A 22,915-nucleotide genomic window follows, 5' to 3' on the forward strand; every position below is an offset into this window, starting at 1 on the left:
TTATGTACTTGTGTACTATCAAACTTTACACGTCTTTATGTACTTGTGTACTATCAAACTTTACACGTCTTAATGTACTTGTGTACTATCAAACTTTACACGTCTTTATGTACTTGTGTACTATCAAACTTTACACGTCTTTATGTACTTGTGTACTATCAAACTTTACACGTCTTCAGGCACTTATGTACTATCAAACTTTACACGTCTTTATGTACTTGTGTACGATCAAACTTTACACGTCTTTATGTACTTCTGTACTATCTAACTGTACACGTCTTCATGAACTTGTATATTATTAAACTTTACACGTCTTTATGTACTTGTGTACTATCAACATTTACACGTCTTTATGTACTTGTGTACTATCAAACTTTACACGTCTTTATGTACTTGTGTACTATCAAACTTTACACGTCTTTATGTACTTGTGTACTATCAAACTTTACACATCTTTATGTACTTGTATACTATCAAACTTTACACGCCTTTATGTACTTTTGTACTATCAAACTTTACATGTCATTACATACTTGTGTACTATCAAACTTTACACATCTTTATGTACTTGTGTACTATCAACATTTACACGTCTTTATGTACTTGTGCACTATCAAACTTTACACGTCTTTATGAACTTGTGTACTATCAACATTTACACGTCTTTATGTACTTGTGTACCATCAAACTTTACACGTCTTCAGGCACTTATGTAGTATCAAACTTAACACGTCTTTATGTACTTGGGTACTATCAAACTTTACACCTCGTTATGTACTTGTGTACTATCAAACTTCACACGTATTTATGTACTTGTGTACTATCAAACTTCACACATATTTATGTACTTGTGTACTATCAAACTTTACACGTCTTTATGTACTTGTGTACCATCTAACTTTACACGTCTTAATGTACTTGTGTACTATCAAACTTTACACGTCTTTATGTACTTGTGTACTATCAAACTTTACACGTCTTCAGGCACTTATGTACTATCAAACTTTACACGTCTTTATGTACTTGTGTACGATCAAACTTTACACGTCTTTATGTACTTATGTACTATCAAACTTTACACGTCTTTATGTACTTGGGTACTATCAAACTTTACACCTCGTTATGTACTTGTGTACTATCAAACTTCACACGTATTTATGTACTTGTGTACTATCAAACTTCACACATATTTATGTACTTGTGTACTATCAAACTTTACACGTCTTTATGTACTTGTGTACCATCTAACTTTACACGTCTTTATGTACTTGTGTACTATCTAACTTCACACGTATTTATGTACTTGTGCACTATCAAACTTTACACGTCTTTATGTACTTGTGTACTATCAACATTTACACGTCTTTATGTACTTGTGTACCATCAAACTTTACACGTCTTCAGGCACTTATGTACTATCAAACTTCACACGTATTTATGTACTTGTGTAGTATGAAACTTCACACATATTTATGTACTCGTGTACTATCAAACTTCGCATGTCTTTATGTACTTGTGTACTATCAAACTTTACACGTCTTTATGTACTTGTGTACTATCAAACTTTACACGTCTTTATGTACTTGTGTACTATCAAACTTCACACGTATTTATGTACTTGTGTACTATCAAACTTTACACATCTTTATGTACTTGTGTACTATCAAACTTTACACGTCTTTATGTACTTGTGTACTATCAAACTTTACACGTCTTAATGTACTTGTGTACTATCAAACTTTACACGTCTTTATGTACTTGTGTACTATCAAACTTTACACGTCTTTATGTACTTGTGTACTATCAAACTTTACACGTCTTCAGGCACTTATGTACTATCAAACTTTACACGTCTTTATGTACTTGTGTACGATCAAACTTTACACGTCTTTATGTACTTCTGTACTATCTAACTGTACACGTCTTCATGAACTTGTATATTATTAAACTTTACACGTCTTTATGTACTTGTGTACTATCAACATTTACACGTCTTTATGTACTTGTGTACTATCAAACTTTACACGTCTTTATGTACTTGTGTACTATCAAACTTTACACGTCTTTATGTACTTGTGTACTATCAAACTTTACACATCTTTATGTACTTGTATACTATCAAACTTTACACGCCTTTATGTACTTTTGTACTATCAAACTTTACATGTCATTACATACTTGTGTACTATCAAACTTTACACATCTTTATGTACTTGTGTACTATCAACATTTACACGTCTTTATGTACTTGTGCACTATCAAACTTTACACGTCTTTATGAACTTGTGTACTATCAACATTTACACGTCTTTATGTACTTGTGTACCATCAAACTTTACACGTCTTCAGGCACTTATGTAGTATCAAACTTAACACGTCTTTATGTACTTGGGTACTATCAAACTTTACACCTCGTTATGTACTTGTGTACTATCAAACTTCACACGTATTTATGTACTTGTGTACTATCAAACTTCACACATATTTATGTACTTGTGTACTATCAAACTTTACACGTCTTTATGTACTTGTGTACCATCTAACTTTACACGTCTTAATGTACTTGTGTACTATCAAACTTTACACGTCTTTATGTACTTGTGTACTATCAAACTTTACACGTCTTCAGGCACTTATGTACTATCAAACTTTACACGTCTTTATGTACTTGTGTACGATCAAACTTTACACGTCTTTATGTACTTATGTACTATCAAACTTTACACGTCTTTATGTACTTGGGTACTATCAAACTTTACACCTCGTTATGTACTTGTGTACTATCAAACTTCACACGTATTTATGTACTTGTGTACTATCAAACTTCACACATATTTATGTACTTGTGTACTATCAAACTTTACACGTCTTTATGTACTTGTGTACCATCTAACTTTACACGTCTTTATGTACTTGTGTACTATCTAACTTCACACGTATTTATGTACTTGTGCACTATCAAACTTTACACGTCTTTATGTACTTGTGTACTATCAACATTTACACGTCTTTATGTACTTGTGTACCATCAAACTTTACACGTCTTCAGGCACTTATGTACTATCAAACTTTACACGTCTTTATGTACTTGTGTACTATCAAACTTTGCATGTCTTTATGTACTTGTGTACTATCAAACTTTACACATCTTTATGTACTTGTGTACTATCAAACTTTACACGTCTTTATGTACTTGTGTACTATCAACATTTACACGACTTTATGTACTTGTGTACCATCTAACTTTACACGTCTTTATGTACTTGTGTACTATCAACATTTACACGTCTTTATGTACTTGTGTACTATCAAACTTTACACGTCTTTATGTACTTGTGTACTATCAAACTCCACACGTATTTATGTACTTGTGTACTATCAAACTTCACATGTATTTATGTACTTGTGTAGTATGAAACTTCACACGTATTTATGTACTTGTGTAGTATGAAACTTCACACGTATTTATGTACTCGTGTACTATCAAACTTTGCATGTCTTTATGTACTTGTGTACTATCAAACTTTACACATCTTTATGTACTTGTGTACTATCAAACTTTACACATCTTTATGTACTTGTGTACTATCAAACTTTACACATCTTTATGTACTTGTGTACTATCAAACTTCACACGTATTTATGTACTTGTGTACTGTTGAATTTCACACGTATTTATGTACTATTGTACTGTCAGGCAGGGCTAATCCGTTATTCCCTCTGTACTACATCTGCAGCTGTCTCACGCTATAAATAGTCGCTTTGTATTGCAAAACTGGTCTGGCAAGGTTTGGTATGGTGTTTGAGGCGAGGACGGGTGTGTTTGTGTTGCTATAGGAAGCACAGTATCATCAGTGATGTCATCAAGTTGATCAAACGGGAAGTAAACACACATTAGACAGGAAGTGGAACCGCAGACCTCCGCCAAGGCCAGACATTCCCAACACCTCCTGCTTATGCTGGAATTTACTCATTTAAATTAATGTTATTAATTAATGAAGATAAATGAGTATTATGAAATTAAGAAATATTTGTTTAAAACTCTTTTGAAAAATCACAAAAAAATTAAGTGTTCCAATACAACTTTTTTACCTACACGATATCAGCAGGAACAAAAAATACTTGTAATATTTGGTAGTGTGGACTTATTCTGTCGTTAAGTTGAAGTGGAGTGGCAATTGTTTATTAGGTGACACCTAGTGGCCACAATGAATAAGTTAAGATCATGATGCGGACACATTTCTTACTGGATACTTTCTAATACGCTTCTGCCTTGGAGACTTTGTATATATAAGTAATATGCAACTTTAATGAGTTGATCCTTGTTTATATTGACATATGTGCTGTTTCACACTCCAATATTGTTTAGTGATTATGTATGTATGTCTAGCTTGTGTGCTTAGCTGTTGTGTAGCTGCCACACTAAAATTGTGTGCTTATTGGAGGACATTTAGATGTTAACTGCCTGTCCAGCTTTGCACAAGTAAACACACTGCAGGACTGCTTGTATCATACATGATATCACACACAAGTAAACTCGCTGCAGGACTGATTGTATCGCACATGATACCACACAGAAGTAAACACCCCGCAGAACTGCTTGTATCGCACATGATATCACACACAGCACACTGCAGGACTGCTTGTATCACACATGATATCACACAAGTAAACACGCTGCAGGACTGTTTGTATCACACATGATGTCACACACAAGTAAACACGCTGCAGGACTGCTTGTATCGCACATGATATCACACACAAGTAAACACGCTGCAGGACTGCTTGTATCGCACATAATATCACACACAAGTAAACACGCAGCAATACTGCTTGCATCGCATGCAAGTAAACACGCTGCAAGACTACTTGTATTGCACATTATATCACACACACAAGTAAACACGCTGGTGGACTGCCTGTATCGCACATGATATCACACACACAACACACTGCAGGACTGCTTGTATTGTACATGATGTCACACACAAGTAAACTCGCTGCAGGACTGATTGTATCGCACATGATATCACACACAAGTCAAACACGCTGCAGGACTGCTTGTATTGCACATGATACCACACAGAAGTAAACACCCCGCAGAACTGCTTGTAACGCACATGATATCACACACAACACACTGCAAGACTGCTTGTATCACACATGATATCACACAAGTAAACACACTGCAGGACTGCTTGTATCACATATGATGTCACACGCAAGTAAACACGCTGCAGGACTGCTTGTATCGCACACGATATCACACACAAGTAAACATGCTGCAGGACTGCTTGTATCATACATGATGTCACACACAAGTAAACACGCTGCAGGACGGCTTGTATCGCACATAATACCACACAGAAGTAAACACCCCACAGGACTGCTTGTATCGCACATTATATCACACACACAACACACTGCAGGACTGCTTGTATCGTACATGATGTCACACACAAGTAAACATGGTGCAGGACTGCTTGTATCACACAGGATGTCACACACAAGTAAACACGCTGCAGGACTGCTTGTATCACACATGATTACACACACAAGTAAACACGCTGCAAGACTGTTTGTATCGCACGCAAGTAAACACGCTGCAAGACTACTTGTATTGCACATTATATCACACACAAATAAACACGCCGGTGGACTGCCTGTATCGCACATGACATCACACAGAAGTAAACACCCTGCAGGACTGCTTGAATCACACATTGTATCACACACAAAACACGCTGCATGACTGCTCGTATCGCACATGTGGCACACACAAGTAAACATGCTGCAGGACTGCTTGTATCGCACATGATATCACACACAAGTAAAACACGCTGCAAGACTGCTTGTATCGCACGCAAGTAAACACGCTGCAGGACTGCTTGTATCACACATGATGTCACACACAAGTAAACACGCTGCAGGACGGCTTGTATCGCACATAATACCACACAGAAGTAAACACCCCACAGGACTGCTTGTATCACACATTGTATCACACACACAACACACTGCAGGACTGCTTGTATCGTACATGATGTCACACACAAGTAAACACCCTGCAGGACTGCTTGTATCACACATGATGTCACACACAAGTAAACACACTGCAGGACTGCTTGTATCACACATGATTACACACACAAGTAAACACGCTGCAAGACTGCTTGTATCGCACGCAAGTAAACACGCTGCAAGACTACTTGTATTGCACATTATATCACACACAAATAAACACGCCGGTGGACTGCCTGTATCGCACATGACATCATCATCATCATCGGCGGTCACTCGTGGTCGAGTATGACTGTCCTCCTTCCTGGTCCTTGTGGGTCTTCAGGTGGGCGTGGAGGCCGATTCTGGACCCGATTATTCTGGGGCAATGTGGACAAGGGAATGTAGTGGTGGTGGGTATGGGTTGGGCCTCTTTGGTGGATGCTCTCTCCTTTCTTAGTCTGCGCTTGTCTTGTGCAGCATGGCGGAGGTCGTCATTATATTGCGCGGCACCCTCACGGACAAGGTTTCTCCACATCGTCCTGTCTTTTGCCTTGACTTCCCAAGACTTAAGGTCTATGCGACACTTTGTCAGGTTTGCCTTGATGTTATCCTTAAATCTCTTCTTTTGACCTCCCGGGGCCCGTTTCCCTTCAACAAGCTGGGAATAAAGGACTTGTTTTGGGAGGCGAGAGTCAGGCATGCGGACTACATGGCCAGTCCATCTGAGTTGGTTTTGGGCTATCGTGGCAGTGATGGTGGGCAAGCCAGCCTCCTCCAGGACGCTGGTGTTGGTGCGTCGGTCCTCCCAGCTGATCCTGAGGATTTTTCTGAGACATCTATGATGGTAGGTCTCGAGTGCCTTTAAGTGCCTGCTGTAGGTGGTCCAGGCTTCTGACCCATACAGAAGGGTGGGGAGCACGACTGCTTTGTAGACCAGGATTTTGGTCTTTGCTTGGAGGTCACGGTTCTCGAAGACTCGCTTCCTCAGCCTTGAGAAGGCCCCACTGGCACAGCTGAGGCGGTGGTGAATTTCATCGTCAATGACAGCTTTAGATGACAGGAGGCTCCCGAGATATGGGAAGTGGTCCACATTTTCCAGTCGGATTTTGTCAATTGACAGGTTTGGTGGCAGGACAGGCGCACTACTGTTTGGTGGTGATTGGTGGAGGATTTGGGTTTTCTTTATATTGATGGCAAGACCAAGCTGTTTGTATGCCTTCGCAAAAGCAGACAGAGTGCACTGTAGGTCCTCTTCTGAGAGGGCTATGAGGGCATTATCGTCTGCATACTGCAGCTCCATGATGGATATGGTGGTGGTTTGACCTTTAGCCCTGAAACGGTTGATGTTGAGGAGTTGACCGTCGGTTCTGTACATTATTTCGACTCCCTGGGGCAGATGTATGTTTGTGAGATGAAGGATAGTAGCAACAAAAATGGAAAATAGTGTTGGAGCGATGACACATCCCTGTTTTACACCTGTGTCTACCCTAAAGGGTTCCGTTTCATCTCCACTGCCACTGAGCACTGTGGCTGACATGTTATCATGCAGTAGTCTCAGTACCCGGATGTATTTATCTGGGCAGCCAATCTTGGACAGAACCAGCCAAAGTGCCTGACGGTTAACCGAGTCGAAGGCTTTGGTGAGGTCTATGAAGGCCATGTATAGTGATTGGTTTTGTTCCCGGCATTTTTCTTGCAGTTGTCGTGCGATGAAAATTATGTCTGTGGTGCCTCTGCTTGGGCGAAATCCACTCTGAGACTCAGGAAGCACGCTTTCTGACAGGGGGGTGAGTCTGTTGGCCAAAACCCGAGCGAGGGCTTTCCCTATGGTGGACAGGAGAGAGATGCCACGGTAATTCCCACAGTCTGCCTTGTCTCCTTTCTTAAATATGGATACAATTAGGGCATCTCTGAGCTGTGCAGGGATTTCCGCTTCTTCCCATATTTTGAGAAGCAGGGCATGGATGTGCTTGGTAAGATCGGGTCCGCCTTTCTTCAGGACCTCTGCTGGAATGCCGTCGGGCCCAGCAGCCTTGTTGTTCCTCATCTTCCCAATAGCATCCTGCAGCTCATCCAAGGTAGGTGGTTCTCCCATGCTTTCATCTGTTGGTTGTTGTGGGAGTTGGTCAAGAGCCTCCATCTCAGGTATAGTGTCCCTGTTTAAGAGGTCCTCATAGTGTTCTTTCCACCTGTTTGAAATTGCGTCCTTGTCCTTCAGCAGCAGCAGACCATCCTTTGAGCGAAGGGGGGTTAGGCAGCGGTGGCTGGGACCATACACCACTCTTGTGGCATCGAAGAAGCCTCTCGTGTCTCCAGAGTCAGCAAGCTGCTCGATCTCCAGAGCCTTCTTTGTCCACCACCGGTTCTTCAGTTTCCTAACCTGTGTTTGGACAGCTGCCTTCGCTTTGGCGTGGGCTACTCTTTTCACTTTGCAGTGGATGTCATTTTGCCAAGTGATGAAAGCTTGCCGCTTGTTGTCAATTAGTTGCTGGATCTCAGTGTCGTTCTCATCAAACCAGTCTTGATGTCTCCGCTTTTTGAGACCAAGAATATTTTTGCAGGATTTCATTATGGCAGTCGAAAGTGTGCTCCAGTGTGTTTCCGTATCCTCTGGGTACTGTTTGGGCAATGCTGCGCTAAAGGCCTCCTGCAGCTGTTGTTGGTAGGTGGTGTCACTCAACAGCTCGATGTTAATTCTTGGCCGGCACTGTCTTTTCTGCATCCGTCTTTTCCGCATTAAGCGGATGGACATGATGGAGCGAATGAGGCGATGGTCGGTCCAGCAGTCGTCTGCACTGGTCATTGCTCTGGTGTTTAGGACGTCGTGACGGTCTTTAGAGCGGACAATGACGTAGTCAATGAGATGCCACAGTTTGGAGCGAGGGTGCATCCATGATGTTTTGAACTTGGTTTTCTGACGGAAAAGTGTGTTGGTAATGACCAGGTTGTGCTCCGAGCACTTAGTTAGCAGTAGTGCGCCATTAGAATTTGTATTTCCGACCCCTTCTCTCCCCAGCGTACCCCTCCATAGGTGGTGGTTTCGTCCCACTCTGGCGTTGAAGTCTCCAAGCAGGATTAACTTGTCCTCCTTGGGGACTTCAGATAGAACTTTGTCCAGGTCAGCATAAAAGGCCTCTTTAACTTCATCCTGTGCATCAAGGGTTGGTGCATAGGCACTAACGACCGTGGCCATATGACTGCTAGCAAGCATAAGGCGTAAGGTCATTAGGCGCTCGTTGATGCCCACAGGGAGTTCATGGAGGTGGTTGATGAGGCAGTTCTTAATAGCAAAACCCACACCGTGGATTCGTGGCTCATTTGCAGGTTTTCCTTTCCAAAAGAAAGTATACCCGCCTTTTTCTTCCTTCAGCTGCCCTTCGTCGGCCAGTCGGGTCTCGGAGAGTGCTGCGATGTCGATCTGGAACTTCCTTAGCTCTCTGGAGATGATGGCAGTTCGCCTTTCCGGTCGATCGCTGGCTTGGTTGTCCGTGAGGGTTCGCACGTTCCAGGCTCCAATGAGTAATTTGTGTTTTTTTTGTTTCTGACCGCGTGGTGGTGATCCCTCTGGATGCGGTATTCCAGACAGGATGTTGCGAGGCAGGCTATTTTTAGGGTACCTTTTCTAACCCCCTCCCCTACTGAGGTGAGCAGAGTGGATCCTGAATAGGGCTGCTCAGTCATGGGTGCAGCTGCCGAGAAGCTCTTCTGCCTCAGTCCATGAGCTTAACGACTGAATCTAACACCCACCACCTGTGTGCCAGGTTGTGGCTAGGGACTGCCAGACTTCACTGTCCTGCCCCCGTTACCACTTCCCGGTCGCCAAAGGACTTTGAAGTATCCGGGATGTAAAATGGATGGGTTCCCATTCGGGAGGACGCCTGCGCGTGACGTCTTTTAGCGTGGGGAGACTGATGCGCTTGCAGCTACCACACGGTCCTTGGCAGAGAGGGGCCTTGATCCAGTGGCATGAATCCATGACGACTGGAGACCACCCTCTGTTGCAGCCTTCATCCGCCTTCAGTGCCGTTGTGACATGCAGTGTCATCCTCCGCCACTTCCATCGTTGAGGTCTTATATCTATTTAACCCATAGATGGGGCAGTGGTTGGCGGACGCCAGGGCGTGTCCACACCCTGGTGGGCCTGCACGCCTCGCCTCTGGGGCCCACTGCTGCTCCGAGATCCCCTACAGTTTAGCCTGTGTCCGCAAAGACGCAGTTTACCGTGTGTGGCCACGAGGAGGCACCACAGGGGTCTTGGTGGTGGAGAGGCTTTGTACCAGCAGGAGGAGGCTTACGCACTCGGCTCCTCTTTTCACCTACCCAGGGGCTAGCTGGCGGCGATAGCTGTAAGCAGAGAGTAGCAAGCAGGGGCAGCATGCAGCATGCACTAACTACAAGCACTTCTGCCACAAATCTAACGCACTGACGCATCACACGCACCCTGTGCGTGAGCACACACACACATGATATGACACAGAAGTAAACACCCTGCAGGACTGCTTGTATCGCACATGGTATCACACACAAAACACGCTGCAGGACTGCTCGTATCGCACATGTGGCACACACAAGTAAACATGCTGCAGGACTGCTTGTATCGCACATGATATCACACACAAGTAAAACACGCTGCAGGACTGCTTGTATCGCACGCAAGTAAACACGCTGCAGGACTGCTTGTATTGCACATGATATCACACACAAGCAAACATGCTGCAGGACTGCTTGTATTGCACATGATATCACACAAGTAAACAGGCTGCAGGACTGCTTGTATCGCACACGATATCAAACACAAACAAAAACGTTGCAGGACTGCTTATATCGCACATAATATCAAACAAGTAAACACGGTGCAGAACTGCTTATATCGCACGTATAATCAAACACAAGTAAACACCCCGCAGGACTGCTTGTATCGCACATGATATCACACACACAACACACTGCAGGACTGCTTGTATCGTATATGATGTCACACACAAGTAAACACGCTGCAGGACTGCTTGTATCGCACATGATAGCACACACAAGTCAAACACGCTGCAGGACTGCTTGTATCACACACAAGTAAACAAGCTGCAGGACTGCTTGTATTGCACATGATATCACACACAAGTAAACATTCTGCACGACTGCTTGTATTGCACATGATATCACACACAAGTAAACAGGCTGCAGGACTGCTTGTATCGCACACGATATCAAACACAAACAAAAACGTTGCAGGACTGCTTATATCGCACATAATATCAAACAAGTAAACACGGTGTAGAACTGCTTATATCGCACGTGTAATCAAACACAAGTAAACACACTGCAGGACTGCTTGTATTGCACATGACATCGCAGAAGTAAACACCCTGCAGGACTGCTTGTATCACAAATGATATCACACACAAGTGAACATGCTGCACGACTGCTTGTATTGCACATGATGTCACACACAAGTAAACACGCTGCAGGACTGCTTGTATCGCACATGATATCACACACAAACAAAAACGTTGCAGGACTGCTTATATCGCACATAATATCAAACAAGTAAACACGGTGCAGGACTGCTTATATCGCACGTGTAATCAAACACAGGTAAACACGCTGCATGACTGCTTGTATCGCACATGATATCACACACAAGTAAATACGCTGCAGGACTGCTTGTATCACACATGATATCACACACAAGTAAACACGGTGCAGGACTGCTTGTATTGCACATGATATCATACACAAGCAAACACGCTGCAGGACTGTTTCTATCGCACGTGTAATCAAACACAAGTAAACACACTGCAGGACTGTTTGTATCGCACATGATATCACACACAAGTAAACACACCGCATTACTGCTTGTATCGCACATGATATCACACACAAGTAAACATGCTACAAGACTGCTTGTATCGCACACAAGTAAACACGCTGCAGGATTGCTTGTATTGCATATGATAGCACACACAAGTAAACATTCTGCAAGACTGCTTGTATCGCACATGATATCACACATTATAGTATCGTTCCACATCAGCACTTTTTTATGTAGCCTATAACAAAATGCAGTAATAATGAACAATGTTAATTCCTATTTGTAAGTGCCTTTCTGGGGACACAAGGACAACTCACAAAACAAGAAATAAGGATCAATAAACGTCTGAGAGTCATGGGTGGACAGAGGAGAAGAGGGGACAGAGACACACTCTAGTAGTTACATGCACAATTATACAATTGTAAATGATTTATTTGTGATATGTTCTAACTTTTAGTGGATGGCCAGTAAAAAAGAAAGTGTGTAATATTAGATGAGTTGATGTTTGCAGGTTTACTACTACACCTTTATAGACTTCTCTAATAAACATCATTTACGATGGGAGTTGAATATTTGCAAGTCCAACTGTATATAATAATGATAATGTCCCTGCAGTACTTACTATTATACTAGCTGGCAAGCACATTTTGGCAGCCATGATGAAGATGTTGCCATAAAGGAGCTCAACAAACATTCACTTTGCAGCGTTGGCCAGTCTGGGCTACGAGAAGACGTGCGTGCTGTTCAACGCCGCGGCGCTGGCCAGTCAGATCGCCTCCGAGCAGAATCTGGACAACGACGAGGGGCTGAAAATCGCCGCCAAATACTACCAGGTGACTGTTTTGACAAGTGCAAACTGTCCCGCTCCAGTCCTGCAGGTGGCGCTGTTGCACAAATGACAAAACCCTGACCAATTTACTTGGTGTTGTGCGTCACCCCAATGCCGGCAGACTGTAGCGTGCAAATAGATGGCGTGTTTCTGAGCCGTGATGTTGTTGTGCTTATGCAGCTGGCCAGCGGCGCCTTCGGACACATCAAAGACACGGTGCTGTCTGCCCTCAACAGGGAGCCCACTATGGATATCGCCCCCGAGACTGTGGGCACCCTTAGCACCATCATGCTGGCCCAGGCCCAGGAGGTCTTCTTCCTCAAAGCCATCACTGGTAAGAAAAAACCCGGAACACTCCTTTTACTTTGGACTGGTAAAAGATGTCAGGTTCAAACACTGATGACATATATTAAACAAGACAAGAAGCAAGGAATTAAACAGAGACAGAATTACATTTGGCTCAATTGAGGAGAAACGCGTACACCTGTACCCTTGTACAATGTCACCACGCTCTGACGAAAGATAGTACGCCTCCTCTTTTAATTGGACTTTCCCTGATTACATGGCAACAGCTGTTTCTAAGGGAGGGGGGTCGTAAACAGCCATCACCTTTGTTACAAAACAGTTCATAGAAAAGGTCGTAAACAGTTCAAAGAAGAGGTGCCTGGAGCTTGGGCAGGTCCTGCTTTCTCTCCGCTTTGTAGATCTCTGGTCGAGACAAAATCTTTCTGTGGATTACAATACATCAAAGAAACAGAACACCTTCATGTTGCTTCCCATCTTACACAGTAGAGTTTTACAAGCTTTCTGCTTGGTAGGATCAAAGACAAGCTTTTGTCCTCTCGCCGGGCGAGCTCAACTCAATGTAACACAAAGTTTTGTGATAACTTAGATACAATTATTCTAACAGTACCCACCTGTCTCCCTGCCTTCAACTTCTTTCTCAGCGTGTGTTGCACTTGATTGATGATCCTGCAGGACATTGGGGGGTTTGAGAGGGGACGCAAAAACAAAAAGACAACACTGGACTCTTAAAGAGGGACAGACGGAGAGAAGAGACAGAACCGAGCTCTAAAAGCTGTGATACCGTAATTCTGTAAACTACTTGACTTCAGAGGGGACAGATGAGTAGTTCTCGCTTCAATAGGGGACAGACAGACAGAACAGAGTGCAGAAAGCATTGATAATTATTTAATCTACTTGGCTTCAGAGGGGACAGGTGACTAGTTCTCTCTCTTTTAAGATGGGGTAGACTGAGAGAAAAGATATAGTGCAAAAACAGTGATATTTCTGTAAACTACTTGGCTTCAGAGGGGACAGGTGACTAGTTCTCTCTTCAATAGGGGACAGACAGACAGACAGAACAGAGTGCAAAAAGCTGTGATAATTATTTAAACTACTTGGCTTCAGAGGGGACAGGTGACTAGTTCTCGCTTCAATAGGGGACAGACAGACAGACAGACAGAACAGAGTGCAAAATGCAGTGATACTTCTGTAAACTACTTGGCTTAAGAAGGGACAGATGATTAGTTCTCTTTTTAATAGGGGACAGGCAGAAAAGACAAAACAGTGTGCCAAAAGCAGGGATAATTCTGTAAACTACTTGCATTCAGAGGGTATAGATGACTAGTTCTCGCTTTAATAGGGGACAGACAGACAGACAGAACAGAGTGCAAAAAGCTGTTATAATTATTTAAGCTACTTTGCTTCATAGGGGACAGGTGACCAGTTCTCTCTTTAAGATGGGGTAGACTGAGAGAAAAGATATTGTGCAAAAACAGTGATATTTCTGTAACTACTTGGCTTAAGAGGGGACACATGACTAGTTCTCGCTTCAATAGGGGACAGACAATACAGAGTGCAAAAAGCTGTGATAATTATGTAATCTACTTGGCTTCAGAGGGAACAGATGACTAGTTATCTCTTTAAGATGGGGTAGACCGAGAGAAAAAATATGTTATAGTGCACAAAAAATTTATAATTCTGTAAAATACTTGGCTTCAGAGGGGACAGATGACTAGTTCTCTCTCTTTTAAGATGGGGTAGACTGAGAGAAAAGATATAGTGCAAAAACAGTGATATTTCTGTAAACTACTTGGCTTAACAGGGGACAGATGACTAGTTCTCTTTTTAAGATAGGGTAGACCGAGAGAAAAATTATGTTATAATGGCCAAAATTGTATTATTCTGTAAACTACTTGGCTTCAGAGGGGACAGATGAGTAGTTCTCGCTTCAATAGGGGACAGACAGACAGAACAGAGTGCAAAAAGCTGTGATAATTATTTGAACTACTTTGCTTCATAGGGGACAGGTGACTAGTTCTCTCTTTAAGATGAGACTGAGAGAAAAGATATAGTGCAAAAACAGTGATATTACTATAAACTACTTGGCTTAAGAGGGGACACATGGCTAGTTATTTCTATAAGAGTGGACAGACAGAACAGAGTGCAAAAAGCTGTGATAATTATTTAAACTACTTGGCTTCAGAGGGGACAGGTGACTAGTTCTCTCTATAGGAGACAGACCGAACAGAGTGCAAAAAGCTGTGATAATTATCTAAACTACTTGGCTTCAGAGGGGACAGGTGACTTAATTCTCTCTTTAAGATGGGGTAGACTGAGAGAAAAGATATAGTGCAAAAACAGTGATACTTCTGTAAACTACTTGGCTCAAGAGGGGACAGATGACTAGTTCTCTTTTTAATAGGGGACAGACAGACAGACAGAACAGAGTGCAAAAAGCTGTGATAATTATTTAAACTACTTGGCTTCAGAGGGCACAGGTGACTAGTTCTTTCTTTAATAGGAAACAGACAGAACAGAGTGCAAAAAGCTGTGATAATTATGTAATCTACTTGGCTTCAGAGGGGACAGGTGAACAGTTCTCTCTTTAAGATGGGGTAGACTGAGAGAAAAGATATAGTGCAAAAACAGTGATACTTCTGTAAACTACTTGGCTCAAGAGGGGACAGATGACTAGTTATTTCTATAAGAGCGGACAGACAGAACAGAGTGCAAAATGCAGTGATACTTCTGTAAACTACTTGGCTTAAGAGGGGACAGATGATTAGTTCTCTCTTTAATAGGGTGTCAGGTTCAAACACTGATGACATCTATTAAACAGACAAAGAAGCAAGGAATTAAACAGAGACAGAATTCAATTTGGCTCAATTGAGGAGAAATGTCTGGACTGTACTCTTGTACAGTCTCCCACCACGCTGTGACGAAAGATTGTACGCCTCCTCTTTTATTTGGACTTTCCCTGATTACATGGCAACAGCTGTTTCTAAAGGAAGGGGGTCGTAAACAGCCGCTGCCTTTGGTCACAAAACAGTTCAAAGAAAAGGTGCCTGGATGGGGGGTCAGGCCCTGCTTGTAAATCTCGGGTCAAGACAAAATCCTCCTGTGGATTACAATACATCAAAGAAACCGACACCTTTATGTTGCTTCCCATCCTACACAGTGGAGTTTTTCAAGGATCAAACACAGCTTTTGTCTGCTCGCCGGGAACTCATTGAAACACAAAGTTTTGTGATAACTTAGGTACAATTATTCTGACATAGGGGACAGACAGAAAAGACAGAACAGAGTGCAAAAAGCAGGGATAATTATGTAAACTACTTGGCTTCAGAGGGGACAGATGTCTTTTTTCTCTCTCCAGTAGGCGACAGACAGGGAAAAACAGCAGTGCAAATAGCAACAATTCTTCTGTAAACCACTCGGCCTCAGAAGGGACTGTTGACTAGTTCTCTCTTTAAAAGGTGACAGGTGGAGAAAAAAGACAGACCAGAGTGCAAAGATCAGTGATACTTTTGTAACCTACTTGGCTCAAGAAGGGACAGATGATTAGTTCCCTCTTTAAAGGGGAACATTATCACAATTTCAGAATTGTTAAAACCATTAAAAAGCAGTTCCCAGTGGCTTATTATATTTTTCGAAGTTTTTTTAAAAATGTTACCCATCACGCAATATCCCTTAAAAAAATTGCTTCAAAGTGCCTGATTTTAACCACCCGTCCATTTTCCTGTGACGTCACATAGTGAAGCCAACACAAACAAACATGGCGGAAAGAACTGCAATCTATAGCGACATTAGCTCGGATTCAGACTCGGATTTCAGCGGCTTAAGCGATTCAACAGATTACGCATGTATTGAAACGGATGATTGTAGTGTGGAGGCAGGTAGCGAAAACGAAATTGAAGAAGAAACTATAGCTATTGAGCCATATCGGTTTGAACCGTATGCAAGCGAAACCGACGAAAACGACACGACAGCCAGCGACACGGGAGAAAGCGAGGACGAATTCGGCGATCGCCTTCTAACCAACGATTGGTATGTGTTTGTTTGGCATTACAGGAAACTAACAACTCTGAACTAGGTTTACAGCATATGAAATACATTTGGCAACAACATGCACTTTGAGAGTGCAGACAGCCCAATTTTCATCAATAAATATATTCTGTAGACATACCCTCATCCGCTCTCTTTTCCTGAAAGCTGATCTGTCCAGTTTTGGAGTTGATGTCAGCAGGCCAGGGAAGCTAGGGTCGATATTCTTCTCTTGATCATCTTCGGTGGCATAAGGGACGGTGTGAGCCAAGACATCCAGGGGGTTTAGCTCGCTCGTCTGCGGGAACAAACTGCCGCCATTGCTTGCCGTGCTACCGAGGTCCTTTGTCCCTGAATTGCTCACACACTCCGGCATATTCAATGGGGGTCTGGCGGCAGATTTCTTTGACTTTATCGTTGGAAATGCATCTGCTTTGAGTGTCGCAGGATATCCACACATTCTTGCCATCTCTGTCGTAGCATAGCTTTCCTCGGTAAAGTGTGCGGAACAAACGTCCAATTTCTTGCCACTTTCGCATCTTTGGGCCACTGGTGCAACTTGAATCCGTCCCTGTTGGTGTTGTTACACCCTCTGACAACACACCGACGAGGCATGATGTCGTGCAACCACTCTTCTCCTCTACAGGCAGGATGAAGGACGGCGTCATCGCCAAGCTGTCCAATCAGGCCGCAGATTACTACGGCGACGCCTTCAAGCAGTGTCAGTACAAAGACAACCTGCCCAAGGTATGCCAAGGACACAGTGTTACACATGCAGCTAACTACTAATGAAACAATAACAGCGTTACACACACTGCTAATGAAACAATAACAGCGTTACACACGCTGCTAACTGCTAATGAAACAATAACAGTGTTACACATGCAGCTAACTGCTAATGAAACAATAACAGTGTTACACATGCAGCTAACTGCTAATGAAACAATAACAGCGTTACACACGCTGCTAACTGCTAATGAAACAATAACAGCGTTACACTCGCTGCTAACTGCTAATGGCAAACTCAATGAGCACTCTGCTCAGGTACTTGACTGGTTGGTGCTTGAAGTCTTTTGTCGGTACAAGTAAATCCTGCTTTGATTAAAGGGTCGCATTGAGTGAGAGGTTTTTTCCCCACTTGGTGTGCTGTTCTCCTTCTTGCATGATGGTTTGTAACTTAGATTGGTGACTGTTTGTCTGCATCCATAAGCACAGACACCAGTGTCTCACTCGTACCGTGTTATGTTAATGACGGGGCGTCTTCCTGTCACTGTGATGATACTGGACTGTAATGCATACTTGCCAACCCTCCCGACTTTTCCGGGAGACTCCCGAAATTCAGCGCCTCTCCCGGAAACCTCCCGGGACAAATATTCTCCCGAAAATCTCCCCATTTTCAGCCGGAGCTGGAAGCCACGCCCCCTCCAGCTCCATGCGGACCTGAGTGAGGACAGCCTTTTTTTCATGATGGGAGGACAACAGGGTGACAAGAACTAAATAATCCAGACTAGAGATACAGTAAATTGTATTATTATGTTTATTTTACCTAAAAATAAATATATTTATTAATTTTTTAAAAACAAAACTAAATACATTTTAACTATATTTTGCTAAAAACATCAAAATTAATTGTATTTTTATTTGTATTTTTTCGTCACTCCTTATTACATCCAGCCATAGAATTATACATTAAAATAAACATATTTGAAATAATTGATTTTAAATTATCATAATAATTAATTTGAAATGACCATATTTAATTATTAAAATAATTGCTTGTTTATCAACAACTTAAGCATTTTATTCATTACATTTTGAAACTCTCAGAAGCCAAGTTATGTTATATTCCTTAATATCTATTTATGCAAGTTTGAAGTATCAATTATCTAAACACAGTTTTGTTTGCATATTTTCAGGATGTAGATATCTATCTATTTATATATATATATATATATATATATATATATATATATATATATATATATGTATGAAATACTTGACTTGGTGAATTCTAGCTGTCAATATACTCCTCCCCTCTTAACCACGCCCCCAACCACGCCCGCCCCAACCCGACCACGCCTCCAACCACGCCCCGCCCCACCCCCGACCACGCCCCCACCTCCCGAAATCAGAGGTCTCAAGGTTGGCAAGTATGATGTAATGTCAACATAGCATCAGGTGTAGTTTGGACCACCTTGGAACTGGTCCTCTACTTCCGGTGACAGAGCGGCGCCCCGTCCCTGACTAAGGGTCAACTGGTGTGTGGGACTGTCCACGTCTCTCTGTGTCCTCATTGGTCCATTTTCATCCTGTTTGGCTGCACAAGGTCAATGACATCGTCAAAGGAAGGATATTCAAACCAAACGATCATTTTCATTATTATAGTTTATTTGGGTGGTATCGTATCAGGATATAAATACAGTGGAACCTCCATCTATGGTTCTTGGTAGAGATGTCCGATAATATCGAACTGATGATATTATCGGCCGATAAATGCTTTAAAATGTAATATCGGAAATTATCGGTTTCAAAATTATCGGTATCTGTTTCAAAAAGTAAAATTTACGACTTTTTAAAACGCCGCTGTGTACATGGACTGTACGTAGGGAGAAGTACAGAGCGCCATTAAACCTTAAAGGCACTGCCTTTGCACATAATGTCTTCGGCTTATCACACACAAGTGAATACCACGCATACTTGGTCAACAGCCATAGAGGTCACACCGAGGGTGGCCGTATAAACAACTTCAACACTGTTACAAATGTGCGCCACACTGTGAACCCACACCGAACAAGAATGACAAACACATTTCGGGAGAACATCCGCACCGTAACACAACATAAACACAACAGAACAAATACCCAGAACCCCTTGCAGCACTAACTCTTCCGGGACGCTACAATATACACCCCCCGCTATCCCCTAACCTCCCCACCCCCCGCCAACTCAACTCCGCCCACCTCAACCTCCTCATGCTCTCTCAGGGAGAGTATGTCCCAAATTCCAAGCTGCTGTTTTGAGGCATGTTAAAAAAAAAAAAAATGCACTTTGTGACTTCAATAGTAAATATGGCAGTGCCATGTTGGCACTTTTTTCCATAACTTGAGTTGATTTATTTTGGAAAACCTTGTTACATTGTTTAATACATCCAGCGGGGCATCACAACAAAATTAGGCATAATAATGTGTTAATTCCACCACTGTATATATCGGTATCCGTTGATATCGGAATCGGTAATTAAGAGTTGGACAATATCGGATATCAGCAAAAAAGCCATTATCGGGCATCTCTAATTCTTGGACATGGTCCGCCGACCGAAACGTTTGTCAAGTGAAACAGATTTCCCCTACAAGAAACTATGTAAACATGAATAATTGGATCCAGCCTGGAAAAAAGTATATTTTATGTTATAAAATGCACACTTTGAATACACTGTAATGTGTATATATTCTGTTTACGTATCAAAATAAATAATTTTGCAACTTTTCAAACACCCACGGCTTGGCCTTTAATTGTTCTTCCATGCTGGTTCCAGCATGCTCACTTTTGGACATCAAGTCGCGGTATAAATGGCGAGCCTTCCCCCACGATGCTTCTCATTTAGCTCCACTAGGAATAGCTTATATACATTGTCCTTGCAAAGATATTTAACTCCTTCGGCAAAGTCAGCAACCATATAAACATGCTTGTTTTTGCCATACATGTGAGCCGATCCATGTCTCGTTGGCGGCAGGCAAAACGTAAACAGCATGTGATGTCTGGGGCCCGCCTCTTCCAAATTGCGTTTTACAGGAAGTGTTGTCATCAAAATGGCTGCCCCCCTAGTGGCAAATAAAAAGAATAAATAAATGAGAAAATGAATGAAATGATCGTAGACCGAGACATTGGTCGCACACCGGGGCGTATTTGGGTCCGTCTCAACGTTTGTAGACAGAATAGAACGCAAATAGAGGCGTTCATGAATGGAGGTCCCACTGTAACAATAATAGTCTACACCAGGGGTGTCCAAACCTTTTGACTTGGGGGACACATTGGGCGGGAAAAATTTGGCCAGGGGCCGAAAGCCGACTGCATGTAAAGTAAGAGTGCGTGCGTGCATATATAAGTGTGAGTGTATGTATGGATGTATGTACATGTGTATATATATGTATGTATATGTGTATATATATATATATATATATATATATATATATATATATATATATATGCATGTATGTGTATATATATGTATGTATATATATGTATTTATGTGTATATATATGTATGTATATATATGTATTTATGTATATGTATGTATGTATGTATATATATATATATACAGTATGTATATATATACAGTATATATATGTATGTATGTATGTATGTGTATATATATATATATGTATATACAGTATATATATATATACAGTGTGTATATATATATATATATATATATATATATATATATATTTATATATACACACACACGTATAACTATATATACATACATACATATATACACATTTATATACACACACACACACACACACACACATATATATATATATATATGTGTGTGTGTGTGTATAAATGTGTATATATGTATGTATGTATATATAGTTATACGTGTGTGTGTGTATATATAAATATATATGTGTGTGTGTGTGTGTGTGTGTGTGTGTGTGTGTGTGTGTGTGTGTGTGTGTGTGTGTGTGTGTGTGTGTGTGTGTGTGTGTGTGTGTGTGTGTGTGTGTGTGTGTGTGTGTGTGTGTGTGTGTGTGTGTGTGTGTGTGTGTGTGTGTATATACAGTGGGGCAAAAAAGTATTTAGCCAGCCACCAATTGTGCAAGTTCTCCCACTTAAAATGATGACAGAGGTCTGTAATTTTCATCATAGGTACACTTCAACTGTGAGAGACAGAATGTGGGGAAAAAATCCAGGAATTCACATTGTAGGATTTCTAAAGAATTTATTTGTAAATTATGGTGGAAAATAAGTATTTGGTCAATAACAAAAATTCAACTCAATACTTTGTAATATAACCTTTGTTGGCAATAACAGAGGTCAAACGATTACTATAGGTCTTTACCAGGTTTGCACACACAGTAGCTGGTATTTTGGCCCATTCCTCCATGCAGATCTTCCCGAGAGCAGTGATGTTTTGGGGCTGTCGCCGAGCAACACAGACTTTCAACTCCCTCCCCAGATTTTCTATGGGGTTGAGGTCTGGAGACTGGCTAGGCCACTCCAGGACTTTCAAATGCTTCTTACGGAGCCACTCCTTCGTTGCCCGGGCGGTGTGTTTGGGATCATTGTCATGCTGGAAGACCCAGCCACGTTTCATCTTCAAAGCTCTCACTGATGGAAGGAGGTTTTGGCTCAAAATCTCACGATACATAGCCCCGTTCATTTTTTCCTTAACACGGATCAGTCGGCCTGTCCCCTTAGCAGAAAAACAGCCCCAAAGCATGATGTTTCCACCCCCATGCTTCACAGTAGGTATGGTGTTCTTGGGATGCAACTCAGTATTCTTCTTCCTCAAAACACGAGGAGTTGAGTTTATACCAAAAAGTTCTATTTTGGTTTCATCTGACCACATGACATTCTCCCAATCCTCTGCTGTATCATCCATGTGCTCTCTGGCAAACTTCAGACGGGCCTGGACATGCACTGGCTTAAGCAGGGGGACACGTCTGGCACTGCAGGATTTGATTCCCTGTCGGCGTAGTGTGTTACTGATGGTAACCTTTGTTACTTTGGTCCCAGCTCTCTGCAGGTCATTCACCAGGTCCCCCCGTGTGGTTCTGGGATTTTTGCTCACCGTTCTCATTATCATTTTGACCCCACGGGATGAGATCTTGCGTGGAGCCCCAGATCGAGGGAGATTATCAGTGGTCTTGTATGTCTTCCATTTTCTGATAGTTGCTCCCACAGTTGTTTTTTTTCACACCAAGCTGCTTGCCTAT

The 22,915-nt window shown here is 42.1% G+C and overlaps 1 protein-coding gene across 2 annotated transcripts in view; it reads left to right on the forward strand.

The window, feature by feature from the left end:
* Positions 1-22,915, forward strand: part of pdcd6ip (programmed cell death 6 interacting protein) — a 73,099-nt gene that overhangs the window by 22,069 nt on the left and 28,115 nt on the right. For both annotated transcript variants that reach the window (XM_061930899.2, XM_061930900.2), the window contains exons 4-6: positions 12,518-12,645; positions 12,822-12,975; positions 17,617-17,717. In XM_061930899.2, coding sequence (XP_061786883.1) covers positions 12,518-12,645; positions 12,822-12,975; positions 17,617-17,717 — 383 coding nt within the window. The remainder of the gene's footprint in view (positions 1-12,517; positions 12,646-12,821; positions 12,976-17,616; positions 17,718-22,915) is intronic.

Source organism: Nerophis lumbriciformis, linkage group LG37 (genome assembly GCF_033978685.3).
Source record: "Nerophis lumbriciformis linkage group LG37, RoL_Nlum_v2.1, whole genome shotgun sequence".
Lineage (NCBI taxonomy): Eukaryota > Metazoa > Chordata > Actinopteri > Syngnathiformes > Syngnathidae > Nerophis > Nerophis lumbriciformis.